Raw genomic sequence first — 19,378 nt, forward strand, 5'->3', positions numbered from 1 at the left:
TTCATGTCCCTTTAAAGCATGCAACAGTAACCAAAAAGCCACCACTGATTTTAATAAAATAAAACACAAATACTACCAACAAGCATACAGTCACTGGTAAGTAGGTTTGTTGTAGGTGGTTGTGCAATAAAGCTACTTTTTATAATGGGACTTTAGTGGGAAGCTACTTTCATATATATATATACGTCATTGTGTCCAAAAGTAGTAAATAGTAATGACAGAGGCTGTAAAAAGGTTTGCCAGTGCGAAATATGGCGGATTTAACTTCACTTGTGGAGTTACGTATTTAGATACCCCACCCGGAAGTGATTGACTATAGGGAGTCGTGTTATATAGGTGTTTGTATGTTCGGTAGCGATACGCTCGCCGCTCCATTCTGGTTTTTATTATAGCGATAAAGATATTATGATGATCATGCCCCATCCGCCATATTTATTAAGGGAAAGCTTTTGCAGCATTTAATTTTATATGATTTGTGACAGGACTGGAAGTTTGTGACGTAATAAAACCGCGCCCTTATCTGGCACGTTATGTGAGTAAAGCATTCTGGAAGTTGTAGTTTTGCAGTTTGCTTTACTGCGGCCTACAAGGTAAAGAGAAGATTTTGTTTGTTAATTATATTTACTTATCTCTTATGACAACGAACGGGAGATTGTGAATGGGGAGGCGATTTTGGGGTTGATGTTTTCCTTGTCTGAGTGATAGGCCTAAGAACATGGGGTGTTAAAGAGTGGACAGGAGTTTGTGTGAGAGGCTGAGAAGGGGCTGGTGTGAGAGAAGTTTAGCAGGAGCTGGAGTTATTGGTCTGAGAGGGTAAACATGCGCTTTGTGTGAGGAAGAGGAGATTGAGCTGGGGCTCAGAGGGTGTGCAAGGGCTGCTCTAATTCAGAGGGGACTGAAACCGGGGGAATGGGACTGGTGTGAGGGAAAGAGGGGTGAAAAGGCAGCCGTGTGTGAGGAAAAGGGGGCGAGGGTGATGAGAGGGGGGGCTAGAGAAGTTCAGCAGGGGAGCTGTGTAAAGGAGAGGGGCAGAGATGGTGAGCAGGGGGCTGGTGTGAAGGAGAAGGGGCTAGAGATGGCGAGCAGGGGGACTGGTGTGAAGGAGAAGGGGCTAGAGATGGTGAGCAGGGGGGCTGGTGTGAAGGAGAAGGGGCTAGAGATGGTGAGCAGGGGGACTGGTGTGAAGGAGAAGGGGCTAGAGATGGTGAGCAGGGGACTGGTGTAAAGGAGAGGGGCAGAGATGGTGAGCAGGGGGCTGGTGTGAAGGAGAAGGGGCTAGAGAAGGTGAGCAGGGGGACTGGTGTGAAGGAGAAGGGGCTAGAGAAGGTGAGCAGGGGGACTGGTGTGAAGGAGAAGGGGCTAGAGAAGGTGAGCAGGGGGCTGGTGTGAAGGAGAAGGGGCTAGAGATGGCGAGCAGGGGGACTGGTGTGAAGGAGAAGGGGCTAGAGATGGTGAGCAGGGGGGCTGGTGTGAAGGAGAAGGGGCTAGAGATGGTGAGCAGGGGGACTGGTGTGAAGGAGAAGGGGCTAGAGATGGTGAGCAGGGGGGCTGGTGTGAAGGAGAAGGGGCTAGAGATGGTGAGCAGGGGGACTGGTGTGAAGGAGAAGGGGCTAGAGAAGTTCAGCAGGGGACTGGTGTGAAGGAGAAGGGGCTAGAGAAGGTGAGCAGGGGGCTGGTGTGAAGGAGAAGGGGCTAGAGATGGTGAGCAGGGGGACTGGTGTGAAGGAGAAGGGGCTAGAGAAGGTGAGCAGGGGGCTGGTGTGAAGGAGAAGGGGCTAGAGAAGGTGAGCAGGGGGCTGGTGTGAAGGAGAAGGGGCTAGAGATGGTGAGCAGGGGGGCTGGTGTGAAGGAGAAGGGGCTAGAGATGGTGAGCAGGGGGGCTGGTGTGAAGGAGAAGGGGCCAGAGATGGTGAGCAGGGGGCTGGTGTGAAGGAGAAGGGGCTACAGATGGTGAGCAGGGGGCTGGTGTGAAGGAGAAGGGGCTAGAGATGGTGAGCACGGGGACTAGTGTGAAGGAGAAGGGGCTACAGATGGTGAGCAGGGGGGCTGGTGTGAAGGAGAAGGGGCTACAGATGGTGAGCAGGGGGACTGGTGTGAAGGAGAAGGGGCTAGAGATGGTGAGCAGGGGGCTGGTGTGAAGGAGAAGGGGCTAGAGAAGGTGAGCAGGGGGCTGGTGTGAAGGAGAAGGGGCTAGAGATGGTGAGCAGGGGGGCTGGTGTGAAGGAGAAGGGGCTAGAGATGGTGAGCAGGGGGGCTGGTGTGAAGGAGAAGGGGCTAGAGATGGTGAGCAGGGGGCTGGTGTGAAGGAGAAGGGGCTAGAGATGGTGAGCAGGGGGGCTAGTATGAAGGAGAGGGAGGCTGGTGTGAAGGGGAGAGAGCTGTTAGGGAGCAGGGGCTGGTAAGAGGGAGATTGGAGGCTGAGAGATGGGGGTTGGTGCAAGGGAGGGTGAGAAAGTGAGCAGGGGCTGGTGTGAGGAGGGTGTGCATGGCAGTGGTGTGAGGGAAATAGGGATGTGTTTGAGTGATATTAAGTTAAACCATAAGAACATGATCACCCAAATATGTTAATGTGCTGAGCTGTGAGTGTGCATTCTGCGCATATATTATTTACAATCACTCTTCATAAACTTTCATCGGATATACAGAACAGTTCTGTTGAGTCTAATAGGAGTGTATGTATGATTGCAGATTTACAGCTTTGTCCATCTGATTTTACAATAAAGTTTTTTTTTCTAATTGATAGCCCTACTGACAGCTTATACACTAACGTAGAGAATGAGAAAAATGTAGTGTTTAGAGAAACGTAACTTTAATTTAAGCTTATTTACAGTGTGCAAAGCTACTTATCTAATCGTTTTTGATTTTATCACATAATTATTTTTTTTAACATTTGAACCATGCATTTTATAGTTTTAAATGTAATATTTTTATGTTAATTATATATACAGGTAGCCCTCAGTTTACGCCGGGGTTAGGTTTCAGAAGGAATGGTTGTAAATTGAAACCGTTGTAAATTGAAACCCAGTTTATAATGTAAGTCAATGACAAGTGAGGGAGATAGGTTCCAGGCCCCTCTCAAAATTGTCATAAGTAACACCTAATACATTATTTTTAAAGCTTTGGAATGAAGACTTTAAATGCTAAACAGCATTATAAACCTAATAAAATAATCACACAACACAGAATATATAATTAAACTAAGTTAAATGAACAAAAACATTTGCTAAACAGCATTATAAACCTATTAAAATAATCACACAACACAGACTTCACTTGCATTTTTCTGCAAACGGTTCTTTCTATGCATTCCAATCTGGACTGATTTATAGACAGGAAGATCTTGTTCCTTTGAAATCTGCTCGATAGCTCAGGTCTGGTTAAACTGATTAATTTCAGCTTGCTTGGGTTTGCTGCAACACAAGCGGACAGCTCCACCTACTGGCTATTTTAATAAATGCACTGCTTCTCAATGCTTTTCAATAGCAGTCACATGACTGGGAAAAAAAGGTTGTTATTCTGAAACGGTGTAAATTGAACCGTTGTAAAACGAGGGCCATCTGTATAACTTTTCCTTATTCTTTTAGGTCTCTTGGCTATTATAACTAAACCACTGATAAACAAGATGAACAGACACAAAAAAAAGATGGCGGAGCAGTTTTTGAATCATGCCCTGGGCATCATCTACTTGCTGACAGGAGAGGTGAGAGCTGTGGGGAAATGTTATAATGTTCCTGTCTACTCATTACTGTGTATTAGTTGTCTTTAAAGGGACACAACAATCAAAATGAAATCTTTGTGTTTCAGATAGAGCATGCAATTTTAAGAGCCTTTATTTACTTTGTTAATCTTGTATCCTTTGTTGAAAAACATAGCTAGGCAGCTACACACATATGTCTCTTCTCATTAGATAACCAGATGTATTCAGCTAGCTCCCAGTAGAGTATTGCTATTTTGGAGCTGATTTTAAATAAACTATATGGCCAAAAATATGTGGACACCCCTACTAATTATTGGGTTCAGGTGTTTCAACCACACTCATTGCTAACAGGTGCATAAAATCCAGCACATAGCCATAAAATCTCCATAGACAACGTTGACAGTACAATTGGTCACACTGAAGAGCTATGTGACTCATGTGGCCCTGTCATAGGATGCCACCTTTCCCACAAGTCAGTTTGGGAAATTTCTGCCCTACTAGATCTGTATCGGTCAACTGTAAGATCTACTATTGTGAAATAGAAGCATCTAGGAACAACCACAGCCCAGCGACGTAGTTGTAGACCACGCAAACTCACCGAGCAGAGCCACAGAGTGCTGAAATGTGTAGCGTGTAGAAATCACCTATCGTCTGTTGCAACATTCACTACAGCGTTACAAACTGCCTCTGGAAGCAACATCAGCACAAGAACTGTGGGTTGGGAGCTTCATGAAATGGGTTTTTATGGCCGTGCAGCTTTACACAAGCCTTATATCGACATGCGCAATGCCACTCGTTGGCCGGAGTGGTGTAAATCACCACTGGACCTCGGAGCAGTGAAAATGTGTTCTCTTTAGTGATGAATCATGGCTCACTGTCTGGGAGTCTGATGGAAAAATCTTGATGTTGTAAATACCAGGAGAATGCTACCTACCAGAATGTATAGTGCCTGGAGTTGTTTTTCAGGATTTGACTAGACCCCTTAGTTCCAGTGAAGGTTCATCTTAATGCTACAGGATACACAGACATTTTAGACCACTGGGTGCTTCCAACATTGTGGCAACAGTTTGGGGAAGGCCTTTTCTTGCAAAAAGTGAGGTCCATGAAGAAGTGGTTTGATAAGTTTGGTGTGAAGTAACTTGAATGGCCTGCACAGAACCCTGACCTCAACACCATTAAACACCTTTGGGATGAATAAGACCATGGGTTTGGAATTGGGATGTCCAACAAGCTCATGGTCAGGTGTCCACATACTTTTGGTTGGACTCGTAACTGGTTCTCTCCTGACTTATAATTCCCCACTTACTAGTGTGAATGTATATACCTGACTATATATATATATATATATATATATATATATAGTGTGTGTTCTCCACAGAATATTTTGCAAGCCGGTTGGCATTATGAAGTAGCCAGGTGGGGGCAGGGTAATAATTTCTAATATTATATAATTTTCTGCTATATATATATATATATATATATATATATATATATATATATATATATATATATATATATATATATATATATATATAGTGTGTGTTCTCCACAGAATATTTTTCAAGCCGGTTGGCATTATGAAGTAGCCAGGTGGGGGCAGGGTAATAATTTCTAATATTATATAATTTTCTGCTATCCAAAGCACAAATTAATTGCATAATTTAAAGGGTCAGTCAAGTCCAAAAAAAACTTTCATGATTTTAATAGAGCATGTAATTTTTAAATAACTTTCCAATTTACTTTTATCACCAATTTTGCTTTGTTCTCTTGGTATTCTTAGTTGAAAGCTAAACCTAGGAGGTTCATATGCTAATTTCTTAGACCTTGAAGGCCGCCTCTGCAATTGACAATTTTTCACCACTAGAGGGTGTTAGTTCATGTGTTTCATATAGATAACATTGAGCTCATGCACGTGAATTTACCAAGGAGTGAGCACTGATTGGCTAAAATGCAAGTCTGTCAAAAGAACTGAAATAAGGGGGCAGTCTGCAGAGGCTTAGATACAAGTTAATCACAGAGGTAAAACGTGTATTATTATAACTGTTAGTTATGCAAAACTGGGGAATGGGTAATTAAGGGATTATCTATCTTTTAAAACAACAATTCTGGTGTTTACGATCCCTTTAATATAAATGTATTTAATGATAATTTGTTTATTTTTAATATTAGCATAATTTAGCTTAAAGTGATGGTAAATCCAAGCGTATAACAAATGCTAGGATTTACCATCACTAAAAATAAAGTGGAGTTTAAGTGATCAAATATGTAAAACAAAGGTGCTAAAACTCACCCTTTCTGTGCCGTTGAACATCGTTAAACTCCGCGTTTTCCTGCCGTCCATGGCACATCGGTCTTCTACCAGTGAGGTGACGCTTGCACCTCTAAACCAATAGCCGTGCGTGCATACAGAACACTGTCAGTTGACACGCACGCCTATTGGATTAGAGGTGCAAACGTCACCTCATTGAAGGAGACTGATGTGCCGTGGGTAGCCGAGCCGCTGGCTTTAGCGATGTGCTACAGCACATTCAGGGTGAGTTTAGCACCCTTTTTGACATATCTCATCACTTAAACTCAACTTTATTTTTAGTGATGGTAAATCCTACCGTTTGTAATACGATTGGATTTACCATCACTTTAATATTGGCTAACATTTTCTTACAATTATTTAATTCTAATGTATTTGATTCTGTTGCTCCCTACAGGAATACACCATTGTAAAGAAAAATTCCTCTCGCAGCAGCATTCACCGATTGACTGGAGAGGTGAGCATTATTAGTGAAAGTGAAGTTCTACAGATTCAGGCACAGTGGTGGGCTTCTAAATTAGAATGTCTCCTATTAAACTATTGTAGTTGGAATTCTACTAGATTAAGAATGTTGTCCCCGCAACAGCAACAATCAATACATTATCCCTTATGGTTGTTGCCGTTATTCTGAAGAGAACATTCCTGGTCTAGTTGTTTTTCAGTTAAAATATTTGGAATCTAATATGCTGTCTGGGAAATTCCAATAGTATTATTATTATCGGTTATTTGTAGAGCGACAAGAGATTCTGCAGCGCTATAAACATAGGTGGTATACAAGGTAACATTTATAGGGATCAAATGGGTAGAGGGCCCTGCCGAGAGTCACACCGTTGAAGGCTCTTATGAAGGTGATCTGCAAGCAGTTGGGCTCTTAGGCTTACATGCTAAGGGGGTTAATTTCGGATAGTAATGGAGAAGAGGAACTGGTATTAGGAAAGGTTAGTGTAGGTTGTAAGCATCCTTGAACAGTAGACTCTTTAGGGAGAGCTTGAAGCTTTCAAAACTAGGGGAGAATCTTGTGGAGCGAGGCAGAGAGTTCAACAAGATGTGAGCCAGTCTGGAGAAGTCCTGTAAACCAGAGACAGTGATTCCCTTTACAGACCAAGTTGTATTTGGACCTGTGTGTATTTCCTACCTTACGCATGTTCGCTTTAACGTTCTCCTGGTCTTGTTATCAGACAGAATAAGTTCCTGTGTCAGCACTGAATGAGTTATGTGTATTTCAGGTACCTATAAAGTGTGATGACGTTGCTGTGTATTTCTCTATGGACGAGTGGGAGTTTATAGAGGGACAGAATGAAATGTACAAGGACACCATGAAAGAGAATCGTCCACTCAAAACAGTAGGAGCCGAGAGCTCAGGTAACGCTGTGTTCTCACTATTGAAAGTAAAATTTTAATATTTCAGAGGTTAATAACTAAATACATCAAATGTTCTAAGATGATCATCCAAGAGTAAATGCCAAAATTCTTCCTTAATACCAAATTAATTGTCCATGTTTATAGTGTCAAAGTAATACAGATAAACATAAAGAGGACTTTCATTCATCACGTATAAAAAAACTTCATGCTGAAAGTTCCTTTATTTGCAGCAAGTTTATGCTGAGCTTAGCGCCTCCGGCCGCCCACTCCAAAATGGCATTTCCTCAATGAGTTGAGGTTTCCACCTGCTAGCCATCTGAAATAATGCCAAAGGGCAAGCACAGCTATTGGCTAAGAGGTGGAAACCTCACCTCATTAAAAAAAAAATGTTTTGTCGTGGGGGACCGGAGGCGCTTAGCTCGGCATAAACTTGCTGCAAATAATGGGACTTTCAGCATGAAGTTTTTTATACTTTATGAATGGAAGTCCCCTTATTTATAGCATTTCAAAAACGCTAGGATTTACCATCATAAATTGTAGTACCTGTCATTTCCCAAACAAAACATCAAAACAATGTAACTAGGTAAAAACATGTTGTATTACTTCTCTGCCACTTAAAGGGACACTAAACCCATTTTTCATGATTCAGATAGAGCATACAATTTTAAGCAACTTTCTACTTTACTCCTATTCTAAATGTTTCTTCGTTCTCTTGGTGTCTTTTATTTAAAATTCAGGAATGTAAAGCTTAAGGGCCCATAAAGTTTTTTTTTTTTTTTAAATAAATGTATAGTTTTGCTTATTTTTAAATAACATTGCTCTGATTTTCAGACTCTTAACCAAGCCCCAAAGTTTTATTTGAATACCGTCAGCTACCTTCTCCAGCTTGCTCCTGTTTGTGTAAAGGGTCTTTTCATATGCAAAAGAAGGGGGAGGGGGGAGTGTCTTATTTGCCACTTGCAGTGGGCTTTCCAGCTACCTTTTCAACAGAGCCAAACTGACAGCTTCTAAGTAAGTTTTTAAACGGTTTTATACTGGATTTTATATCAGTATCTGTGCATTTTATTCTTTATAGTAGTGTTTATTAGATGCAGTTGTATGAAAATTAGTGTATACTGTCCCTTTAGGAGCCGGACCATTTTAGGTTTAGAACCTGGACAGTGCTTGCTTATTGGTGGCTACATTTAGCCCCCAATAAGCAAGCGTAACCCAGGTTCTGAACCAAAAATGGGCAGGCTCTTAAGCTTTACATTCCTGCCTTTAAAATAAAGATGGCAGGAGAACGAAGAAAATTAATAGGAATAAATTAGAAAGTTGCTTAAAATTGCTGCTCTATCTGAATCATTAAAGAAAAAAATGTGTGTTTAGTGTCCCTTTAAACATACTGTATTTAGCACATTCTATCCTTATAAGTCCGCTAACCTGACTTTATACACTAAACAGGGAATTCTAAAGCCTTATCTTCTTAGCTCCCTCATGAGACTGCACTGAAGGCCCTCCAAGGCGGCATCCGAACCGTTATAGAGCCCTTTGCCTTCTATATACAGTATGTGAATATTGCTCCCTAATGAAAATGTCATTGATGTATTTTATTCTAACCTTTGTATCTTATGTCACCGAATGCTCTATGATAATACATCTCTACGTTGGATATTTAAATGGACACAAAACCCCATATTTTTATTTCCCATTTCAGGCAGAATATGTCATTTAAAACAACTTTCCAATTTACTTATATTATCTAATTTGCTTCAATCTCTTGGTATCCTTTGTTGAAGGATCAGTATTGCACTACTGGGAGCTAGCTGAAAGCCACCAATCAGCAGATTCTGAGCCTACCTAGGTATACTTTTCAAAAAAGGATACAAATTGGATAATAAAATAAATTGGAATGTTGTTTAAAATTGCATGCTCTATCTGAATTGTGAAAGAAAAAAATAGTTTCATGTCCCTTTAACTTTTCTCTCACTGTATCGCCTGTGTTTGTTTAAACTTGTGTGTAGTCTACCTTTAAAGGGACAGTTTACTCAAAAATGTTCTCCCCTTTAATTTGTTTCCAATGATCCACTTTACCTGCTGGAGTGTATTAAATAGTTTACAAGTAGCTCCTTTACCCATATATTGGCATTTGAAATAGTTGATTTAGCCTGTGTTATCCCCACCTATTCTGAAAGTTTGTGGCCGCAGGTCCAAGCTATAGATAAGCTTTGTAAACACAGCCAGCAGAAAAAAATTACACTCCCAGTGGGATATAGCAGAGATAAGGTAATACAATGTTGATTTTCCATTGTTCTCTCCAAGTACTGGTGATTGTTTTATGGACATATGTAAGATAAAGAAGCTGGTATATGTACACAATGTGATAAAGTAATGAGATCTGATTATATTTACAGATATAAGATACAGACACATGTATATGTACGCAGTGTGATAAAGTAATGAGATCTGATTATACCTACAGATATAATATGTAGACACATGTATATGTACACCGTGTGATACAGTAATGAGATCTGATTATACCTACAGATATAAGATAAAGATACATGTATATGTACACAATGTGATGCAGTAATGAGATCTGATTATACCTACAGATATAAGATACAGAGACATGTATATGTACACAATGTGATATAGTAATGAGATCTGATTATACCTACAGATATAAAATACAGACACATGTATATGTACACAATGTGATACAGTAATGAGATCTGATTATACCTACAGATATAAGATAAAGACACATGTATATGTACACCGTGTGATACAGTAATGAGATCTGATTATACCTACAGATATAAGATACAGACACATGTATATGTACACAGTGTGATAAAGTAATGAGATCTGATTATACCTACAGATATAAGATAAAGACACATGTATATGTACACACTGTGATAAAGTAATGAGATCTGATTATACCTACAGATATAAGATAAAGACACATATATATGTACACAGTGTGATAATGTAATGAGATCTGATTATACCTACAGATATAAGATATACACATGTATATGTACACCGTGTGATAATGTAATGAGATCTGATTATACCTACAGATATAAGATACAGACACATGTATATGTACACCATGTGATACAGTAATGAGATCTGATTATACCTACAGATATAAGGTAAAGACACATGTATATGTACACAATGTGATAAAGTAATGAGATCTGATTATACCTACAGATATAAGATACATACACATGTATATGTACACACTGTGATAAAGTAATGAGATCTGATTATACCTACAGATATAAGATACAGACACATGTATATGTACACAGTGTGATAATGTAATGAGATCCGATTATACCTACAGATATAAGATAAATACACATGTATATGTACATAATGTGATATAGTAATGAGATCTGATTATACCTACAGATATAAGATAAAGACACATGTATATGTACACACTGTGATAAAGTAATGAGATCTGATTATACCTACAGATATAAGGTAAAGAAGCAGGTATATGTACACAATGTGATAAAGTAATGAGATCTGATTATACCTATAGATATAAGATAAAGACACATGTATATGTGCACAATGTGATAAAGTAATGAGATCTGATTATACCTACAGATATAAGATAAATACACATGTATATGTACATAATGTGATACAGTATTGAGATCTGATTATACCTACAGATATAAGATACAGACACATGTATATGTGCACAATGTGATAAAGTAATGAGATCTGATTATACCTACAGATATAAGATAAAGACACATGTATATGTACACAGTGTGATAATGTAATGAGATCTGATTATACCTACAGATATAAGATACAGACACATGTATATGTACACAGTGTGATAATGTAATGAGATCCGATTATACCTACAGATATAAGATAGACACATGTATATGTACACAATGTGATATAGTAATGAGATCTGATTATACCTACAGATATAAGATAAAGACACATGTATATGTACACAATGTGATATAGTAATGAGATCTGATTATACCTACAGATATAAGATACAGACACATGTATATGTACACAATGTGATACAGTAATGAGATCTGATTATACCTACAGATATAAGATAAAGACACATGCATATGTACACAATATATGCATATGTACACAATAGATAACAAGCTAAAGATGGGTGCACAATGCAGAGCAGCAGCTTCAAATGCTAATAAGATACTAGCATGTATTAAAAGAGGCAATGACTCAAGGGAGGAAAGCATAATTCTGTCAGTATATAAAGCCCTGGTAAGACCTCACCTTGAGTATGGAGTGCAGTTCTGGGGACCAATCGCAAAAAAAGATATTGCAGAACTAGAAAATGTACAGAGAAGGGCCACAAAGCTTATAAGGGGATTGGAGAATTTAACCTATGAGGAGAGGTTAGCCAAACTGGGTCTGTTTTCTTTAGAAAAAAGGCGCTTGAGAGGTGACATGATTTCTTTATATAAATATATTCAAGGCCCATTTACAGAGATGGCAGAAGCTCTGTTTATTCCAAGACAATTGTTTGTGGCCAGAGGTCACAATTTAAGGTTGGAGGAAAGGAGATTTAATCTCCTGCAACAGAAACGTTTTTTCACTGTAAAAGCAATAAAATTGTGGAACTCATTACCAAAGGAGGTAGTGAATGCCAATACCCTAGATACATTTAAAAATTATTTGGATACATTTCTGTCTATAAACAAAATTAATGGATATGATTGCTAGTATTAAATGGGTTACCTTTTAGTGGGATTATTTCATTTTAACTGGAGCTTTTTGTATATATTTTAGATTTTTGATAGGTTGAACTCGATGGACTTCGGTCTTTTTTCAACCTCATCTACTATGTAAATACAAAGTTTGATAAATTGGCAATTAGATTTGACAGGTCATTGCTGTGAAAACGTACAAGCAGAAGAGGAGGAGAGAGAGAAACTTCCACAAGGGGAGACCCACTCGGATCTCTGTACAGGTGAGTCATATACTGTTTGTGATCATATACTATGTACATTTTATTTTTAGTACTTGTGAACTTCAATGCAAATGTTGATGGTGCAGATAACTTTGCGATATATTTTATCATTAAAAAAAGCTGATATAGAGCTTTTTTTAAAGGGACAGTCTAGTTAAAATGAAACTTTCACGATTAAGATAGGGCATGTAATTTTGAACAACTTTCCAATTTACTTTTATCATCAAATTTGCTTTATTCTCTTGGTATTCTTAGTTGAAAGCTAAACCTAGATAAGCTCATATGCTAATTTCTAAGCCCTTGAAGGCCACCTCTTATCTGAAAGCATTTGACAGTTTTTCAGTTAGACAGCGCTAGTTCATGTGTGCCACATATATAACATTGTGCTCACTCCTGTGGAGTTATTTATGAGTCAGAACTCATTGGCTAAAATGCAAGTCTGTCAAAAGAACTGAAATAAGGGGGCAGTCTGCAAAGGCTTAGATACAAGGTAATCACAGAGGTAAAAAAGTGTATTATTATAACTGTGTTGGTTATGCAAAACTGGGGAATGGGTAATAAAGGGATTATCTATCTTTTTAAACAAAACAAATGTTTGTGTAGACTAGGATTGCACCGATACCATTTTTTTATGACCGAGTACAAGTACCGATAATTGTTTTCAAATACTCGCCGATACCAATTACCGATACTTTTTTTTTTTAATGTCATGTGACAGTTTACTAAGCACAATGCAGATTATTTTAGATTCCTTCTTTATTATTATAAAGGGTTGTAATTCAAAAGACATTATGAAATAATAAAACAGTTTTATTAGTTACAAAGTTCACTGAACATGTTTACAAATAAAAACAATTACAATATATTAAATTTAAAGGGGTGATACGATTGGGTTGTAGGGCTGTTATATAACATCAATCTGACATTTGTATGGAGGTCCGACTCTAAGTTGAACAGTCTTTCCCTTTCCACACTACTGCATGGGGCAGAAAGATATTTTTGGGCCATTTTAGCCAGAGCTGGAAATCTGTTTAACTGCCCAGTACTTCAGGGGTTTGTCTGAACGAGGTACAGTGATCTCTCCAACAATAATACAAATAACAGCAATTTGTATTGGCAGAACAGTAGTAAACAATTTTTTTTAGTTTAGTCTCCACTCCAGTTTAAAATGAAATGAGAACATGCAGTTTGAAAAAACGCCACAAGATAGCATATGGGTAGGAAGTGGAGGTATCGCTTTAAGTATCGGTGCATTTTCACGAGTACAAGTACTCATGCAAATACTTGGTATCGGTACCGATACTAGTATCGGTATCGGTGCAACCCTAGTGTAGACTGTCCCTTTTAACGTTAACATCAGCATTTTTTGCATGCCCTGGCAACAATCTGGGTGTACTCAACCACCGATTGGTGCATTTGTTCTGCGCATGAGCTTGATTGACAGGTGAATAATTGCACAGTACATACACGCATGAAAACACATTTATAAAAACAATATAGATTAGAGCGGAGAGGACAGGGAGCTGCAGTCAGACACATTAATCACTTGCAGTGTCTTAAGGACATGATTAGCAAAAACTCGCCGGCATAGAGAGAGCAGGCAAAATCTTTGGGGGCTTTTTTTTTTTTTTTTTTAAATCAAAATTTTTTATTGAGGTATGTTAGAAAACATCATACATTTGCGTCATCATTATTGTGGAATACAAATTTGGAAAAATCACAAAAACAAACAGAACACATGCTTGGGTTTTTACACATTTTCTACCAGAACACATGGGAAAAATTTGCATAGTTGACATACCTGTGGGTAACATGTAAGATCCTATAGAATACCGAAATCCACATTATCACTAGAAATAAATCAAACTTTGTGATGCGATGAAACATCATATATCTTGTCTGAACGTATTGGTAGGATACCAATCTGGGGGAGTCCCAGCAACCAACCCAAGCATGCTAGTGTTATATATATTTTCTACTGAGAGACATAGAAAAAATTTACTCAGCAAACATAACTGAAGATAACACAAAAAATCTCTTACAGTATAGGAACCCACAAAGTCTCTAACAATAATGCAGACTTTACTATATAACAACAAAATATTGATACCTCTTTTTAATTTGTAATGTAACTTAATACCTATACCTCTTTAGTATGTATTGCTACCTATTAGAGTGATCATATATATCTGTCCTTTATAAGCCACATCAAACGTATTTGTGAGAGGTATTACATTTCAACAGACTTGTGTGTGTTAGTGCATAAGGGCGGATTAATACCGCCTAGTAATTCACCGCTCCAGGCGAACAGCGTGTCTATTCACCTAAAGGGGTGAATACATAAATAGGTACACGATGAAAAAAGATACCACATAAGCCTTCTTAAAACATATAATGCATACTATTAAGACTAGGATCCTGCTAATAATGAAACCAAATCTAAAACCGCAATTGAAAACTAAGAACAGAGTGAAATACAGAATCTCACTATATCAGTGTCATGCAAACTCATATAAGGTAACAAACTGCTGAAATATGATTCATAACCACATGCTGATATATAGGTATAACAAAAGGTATATCCTGACTTCTTTAAAGTGAGACGCCCTTTATAGATTTGTAGCTGACTAGCTTACATCTAGCAAAAATAACACTATTTGTCTCACAACCTGTCAGACTGTTCTCTCCTCATGACGATAGAACACACTAAACATACATTTGCAGATATTAGGGTTCCCGTCTGTGAGTCATGGCTAGCATCACATTATATCTTTTTTATACAATTAGAACCTATGGTGACTTCTAGGGGGCACTAAGAACATAAAAGCACAAATATATACTTAAAAGTATTAACATCTATCCCCCATCTCTAGGTAAACTTTGTGAGTACCCATAGATTAGGTTATGACACCAGGATACTCAATGGACATATGTAATTTTGGATAGTCCCCCATACACAACATCAAAATGTCTATAAGAGCACTATATGACCCCCAAAATGACAGCAGTAGTCCCTCATCAGAAATCAAGAAAATGTCACTTCGTTGTCTGTTATGGTTAAAACTTGTATGCTCCGTAGAAAGTTGATAATAATAATATTCAGCTCGTCTCATCTTTTTCTCGAGACTGGCAGATCTAATTATATTTAGGGCTAGTTCTCACCCCCTTTACGATCCGATGCTGCATCAGGGCTCACCCTATACCCGTTCTGCTGAAATGGACCGATGCACCCCGAATATCTCTCCAGACGAGAAGGCTAGCGTACTGCAACTTATGTATGCGAACGAGGGAAATTTGATCTCGCAGCTTTACATCTTCCAGTAGTCGCCTCTCAGGACGCACAACATGCTTTGCAGCCACCGGGCCACGGGAGCCGGCCGCTCTCCCCCAGCCCAGCGCCACTTTCACACGACGTGCATTCAACACCTCATCGCAGTGCCATACCAACTCTGGGCTGCAAACATCTCGGCTTCTGGAGGCATCGGGCGGTGAGTTGATGGGTTTGGGTATTTCCACACTCGAGCAGGAACCAGTATTAGACACCTCCATAGGCGAAGCCTCCTGGTTAAAACTTGTGAGCCCTTGTGGGAATACTGTACGCGTATCTGGAGCAGGCCGTAAGGCCATCTGCATATCCCGCCTTGTACTTCTTATTGTTACCATAAGGTCGAGCATACAGTCATCAAGTTTAGTTTCTAATTTTGATAGCAGAGCCTGTAATATTCTGCAAGACATCTCCATGTTCGTTGTTCGCACGTCAGTAGCGGCTATTGAGCTTATTCAGACATATTTCTTAGGCTTATGGGGGGATGAATGTTTGTATTTGCGGCCTTAGGCCACCACCTAGTATTATTGAGGTCCGGGTTCAGGCCCATAAAATGCAAGCCCAGCTTTATGGACATCAAACTGTTCAGAATTTCCTCCTCTATTCCGTGATCCAATGCTTTTCCCCCAAAACTGGCAATAAATCTCTGAAAGCAGCTAGGAGGTGGAAGTTCAGTGAGGAGCTCTGATTAAAACAACCTAGCATGGCCGCCACCCGGACACGCCCCCCCGGGGGCTTTTTTTAACATATTGTAATGAATGTGTCTTTCTTTCACACCCAGGACCTTGGATATCTAGATAAACAGTTACCAACATAGTATTTACTCCTTAAAGGGACACTCAGGTTAAATAAAATTTTCATGATTCAGATGCAGCATGTAATTTTAAACAACTTTCCAATTTACTTCCATTAAAAAAAATGTGCAGTGTCTTTTATATTTACACTTTTTGAGTCACCAGATCCTATTGAGCATGTGCAAGAATTCAGACTATACGTATATGCATTTGTGATTGGCTGATTGCTATCACATGGTACAAGGGGAGTGGAAATAAACATAACTTTGAAATTTGTTATAAAAAAATCTACTACTCATTTGAAGTTCAGACTAAGTGCTATTGCATTGTCTTGTTATCTTGCATTTGCTGATTATGCAAATCTAATGTGTTGACTGGTCCTTTAAAATGTTTATAGGAACCTCGCAGGACTGACAAGACTTCATAGATAATCTCGACAGAGCGGAGAGCTTTAGGGTCATAAGTAGTTTACCTTTGGACATCCCAGCATATCCTTAATTTGTTTTGATTTATATGCACTGTGCTTTATTTTTGTTAAGTAATTTACCTAACAAGACTCAAAAAAAAAAATTCAAACTAGTTTAATTCATTCTCTGTTAGACTTGACAGGTGAGTGTGAAAATCTGCAAACAGAAGAGGAAGAGCGAAATGAAATTCCACAAATGGAGAAGCACTCCGGTCTCTGTACAGGTGAGTTATATATGTTATTAGTACTTAAAGGGACATTGCGGTCAACATTTAAATGCCCATCGTTGAGTTACATCTTTGAATAGAATCATATTGGCAATATACATGTATATTCTAGTAAAAGTTATCACTGTTTTAGTGTTAGCATTTTTCTCTGCACGTGCATGTGAATCATAACTAGATATTCTCAGTGCACCAGCATTTTAAATACAGCAGCTGCTCAGATCACCAGTGGGGCTTCTATCATTGTCAGCAATTAACAAACTGAGTCATTTCACCTTATGCTCTCTCAGCAAGTGCTTTGTGTAAAATGCTGGTGCACGGTGCATACTTATATACACTATAGAAACAGCTATAGCTTTTATTAGAAGCATTTTTAAAAGCTGAAATGCATCCATGTGGGTTCCAATTTTGGCTGCAATGTCCCTTTAATTACTAAACCTGAGTGGAAATATGTAAAGTGACATTGTGGCCTATAATTCTAACCTAACGTTTGAAGTGACTTTGCAGTATATTGCATGATACATAAAGCTGCTTGAACCTGTTTCTTCATTTCAAGATCAGCACTTTTTACATATACTTAGGTGCTGATTGGTGCATTTGCTTGACGCATAAGCTTGATTGACAGGCAAGTAGATAAATGATGCACATGCACACATTATTAGCGGTATACACCGCGATTAGCTTGCAGAAGAGTTCGCTGCTATGGAAGGACATAGTGTTGGCGGTCTGTGATTGGATGTTCCGTCTGCCTATCAAGCTTCTGAAAAAATTAAAGGGACAGTCTACACCAGAATTATTTCTTTTTAAGACACGATGAGTCCACGGATCATCTTAATTACTAATGGGATATTCACCTCCTGGTCAGCAGGAGGAGGCAAAGAGCACCACAGCAGAGCTGTTAAATAGCTCCTCCCTTCCCTCCCACTCTAGTCATTCTCTTTGCCTACGTTAGTGATAGGAAGAGGTAAAGTGAGGTGTTAGTATAGATTCTTCAATCAAGAGTTTGTTATTTTTAAAGTAGTGCCAGAGTGTGCTACTTTGTTCTAGGGTATAGCCGTAGTCCATGTCAGTTTCTACAGTAGAGCTATTGGTGGCTTTAGAGCAATAGGAACTTGTGGGACATAATTCTCACTGCGCCTCCCATACATTTTTTGCTGCCCTAATCCTGATAACCTAAGCAAACTAAACTCAAGCTTTATCATTTTCCACAGGGCTATGGGAGGGAGAGGACCTCCTAAACCTGCTGAGCTGCCCTGCTTCCGGGCAGAGTTCAAGGTAAGTGCTAACTTTTTATTCTGGATCTGGAAGATCTCAGAGGAGTGGAACACTTTATTATATTTCAGGGGACATAGCTTCATTTCTGTAAGAAGGAGGACCCTGTGACAGCAATTACTATGTAGGCACTGGAAATCAGAGATTATCGATACTTGTTTAGTCATTCAGTCCACTACTCGGCCTTCAGTGGCTCAGGGCATGGAGGTAATCGGGGCTGATGGTGGCGGCAATGGACATCATCCTGTTTGCTCGGTTCCATCTCAGACCTCTGCAGTTAAGCATGCTCAGGCAATGGATCGGAGATTATACAGATTTGTCTCCTCGAATACTACTGGAGCAGGAGACAAGGGATTCTCTTTAATGGTGGTTGTCTCTGGATTATCTCTCCCAGGGAACCTGCTTTTGCAGACCATCTTGGGTATTTGTGACAACAGACACCAGCCTTTTAGGGTGGGGAGCAGTCTGGGGCTCCCTAAGGGCTCAGGGGGTTTGGATTCAGCCCTTTCTTCCTATAAACATTCTGGAGCTGAGAACTATCTACTATGTTCTTCTGGCCTGGCCTCAGTTAGCCTTGGTCCAGTTTATCAGGTTCCAGTTGATCAAAATGTCGTCAGTGGCTTACATCAATCATCAGGGAGGAACGAGGAGTTCCTTAGCGATAAGAGGTATCCAAAATAATTCAGTGGGCGGAAGCCCCTTCTTGCTGCCTGTTGGCGAGCTACATCCCAGGGGTGGAACATTTGGGAGGCGGATTTCCTGCGCAGGCAGTCCTTTCTTCCAGGGGAGTGGGTATTCCATCCGGAAGTGTTCTCCAGCTTTTTCCTCCGTTTGCTTTTCTTAATCAGGTCATTGCTTGAATCCAGCAGGAAAGGGTTCGGTGATCCTCATAGCACCGACTTCGCCTTGTAGGATTTGGGATGCAGATCTGGTGGACATGTCATCTCTG

At 39.5% G+C, this 19,378-nt stretch overlaps 1 protein-coding gene across 4 annotated transcripts in view; it reads left to right on the plus strand.

Annotated features, from left to right (window-relative positions):
• The first annotated feature begins 484 nt into the window (after positions 1 to 484).
• The window catches only part of LOC128667114 (zinc finger protein 2), a 31,177-nt gene continuing 12,283 nt past the window's right edge, over positions 485 to 19,378 (plus strand). For 2 of the 4 annotated variants that reach the window (XM_053722021.1, XM_053722024.1), the window contains exons 1-6: positions 485 to 590; positions 3,585 to 3,700; positions 6,403 to 6,462; positions 7,232 to 7,367; positions 12,256 to 12,348; positions 17,068 to 17,157. In XM_053722021.1, coding sequence (XP_053577996.1) covers positions 3,623 to 3,700; positions 6,403 to 6,462; positions 7,232 to 7,367; positions 12,256 to 12,348; positions 17,068 to 17,157 — 457 coding nt within the window. In that variant the 5' untranslated portion in view covers positions 485 to 590; positions 3,585 to 3,622. Of the gene's footprint in view, positions 591 to 617; positions 814 to 2,539; positions 2,673 to 3,584; positions 3,701 to 6,402; positions 6,463 to 7,231; positions 7,368 to 12,255; positions 12,349 to 17,067; positions 17,158 to 19,378 lie in introns of those variants that run through there. The other 2 variants (XM_053722023.1, XM_053722022.1) reach the window with 2 other exon arrangements.

Source organism: Bombina bombina, chromosome 7 (genome assembly GCF_027579735.1).
Source record: "Bombina bombina isolate aBomBom1 chromosome 7, aBomBom1.pri, whole genome shotgun sequence".
NCBI lineage: Eukaryota > Metazoa > Chordata > Amphibia > Anura > Bombinatoridae > Bombina > Bombina bombina.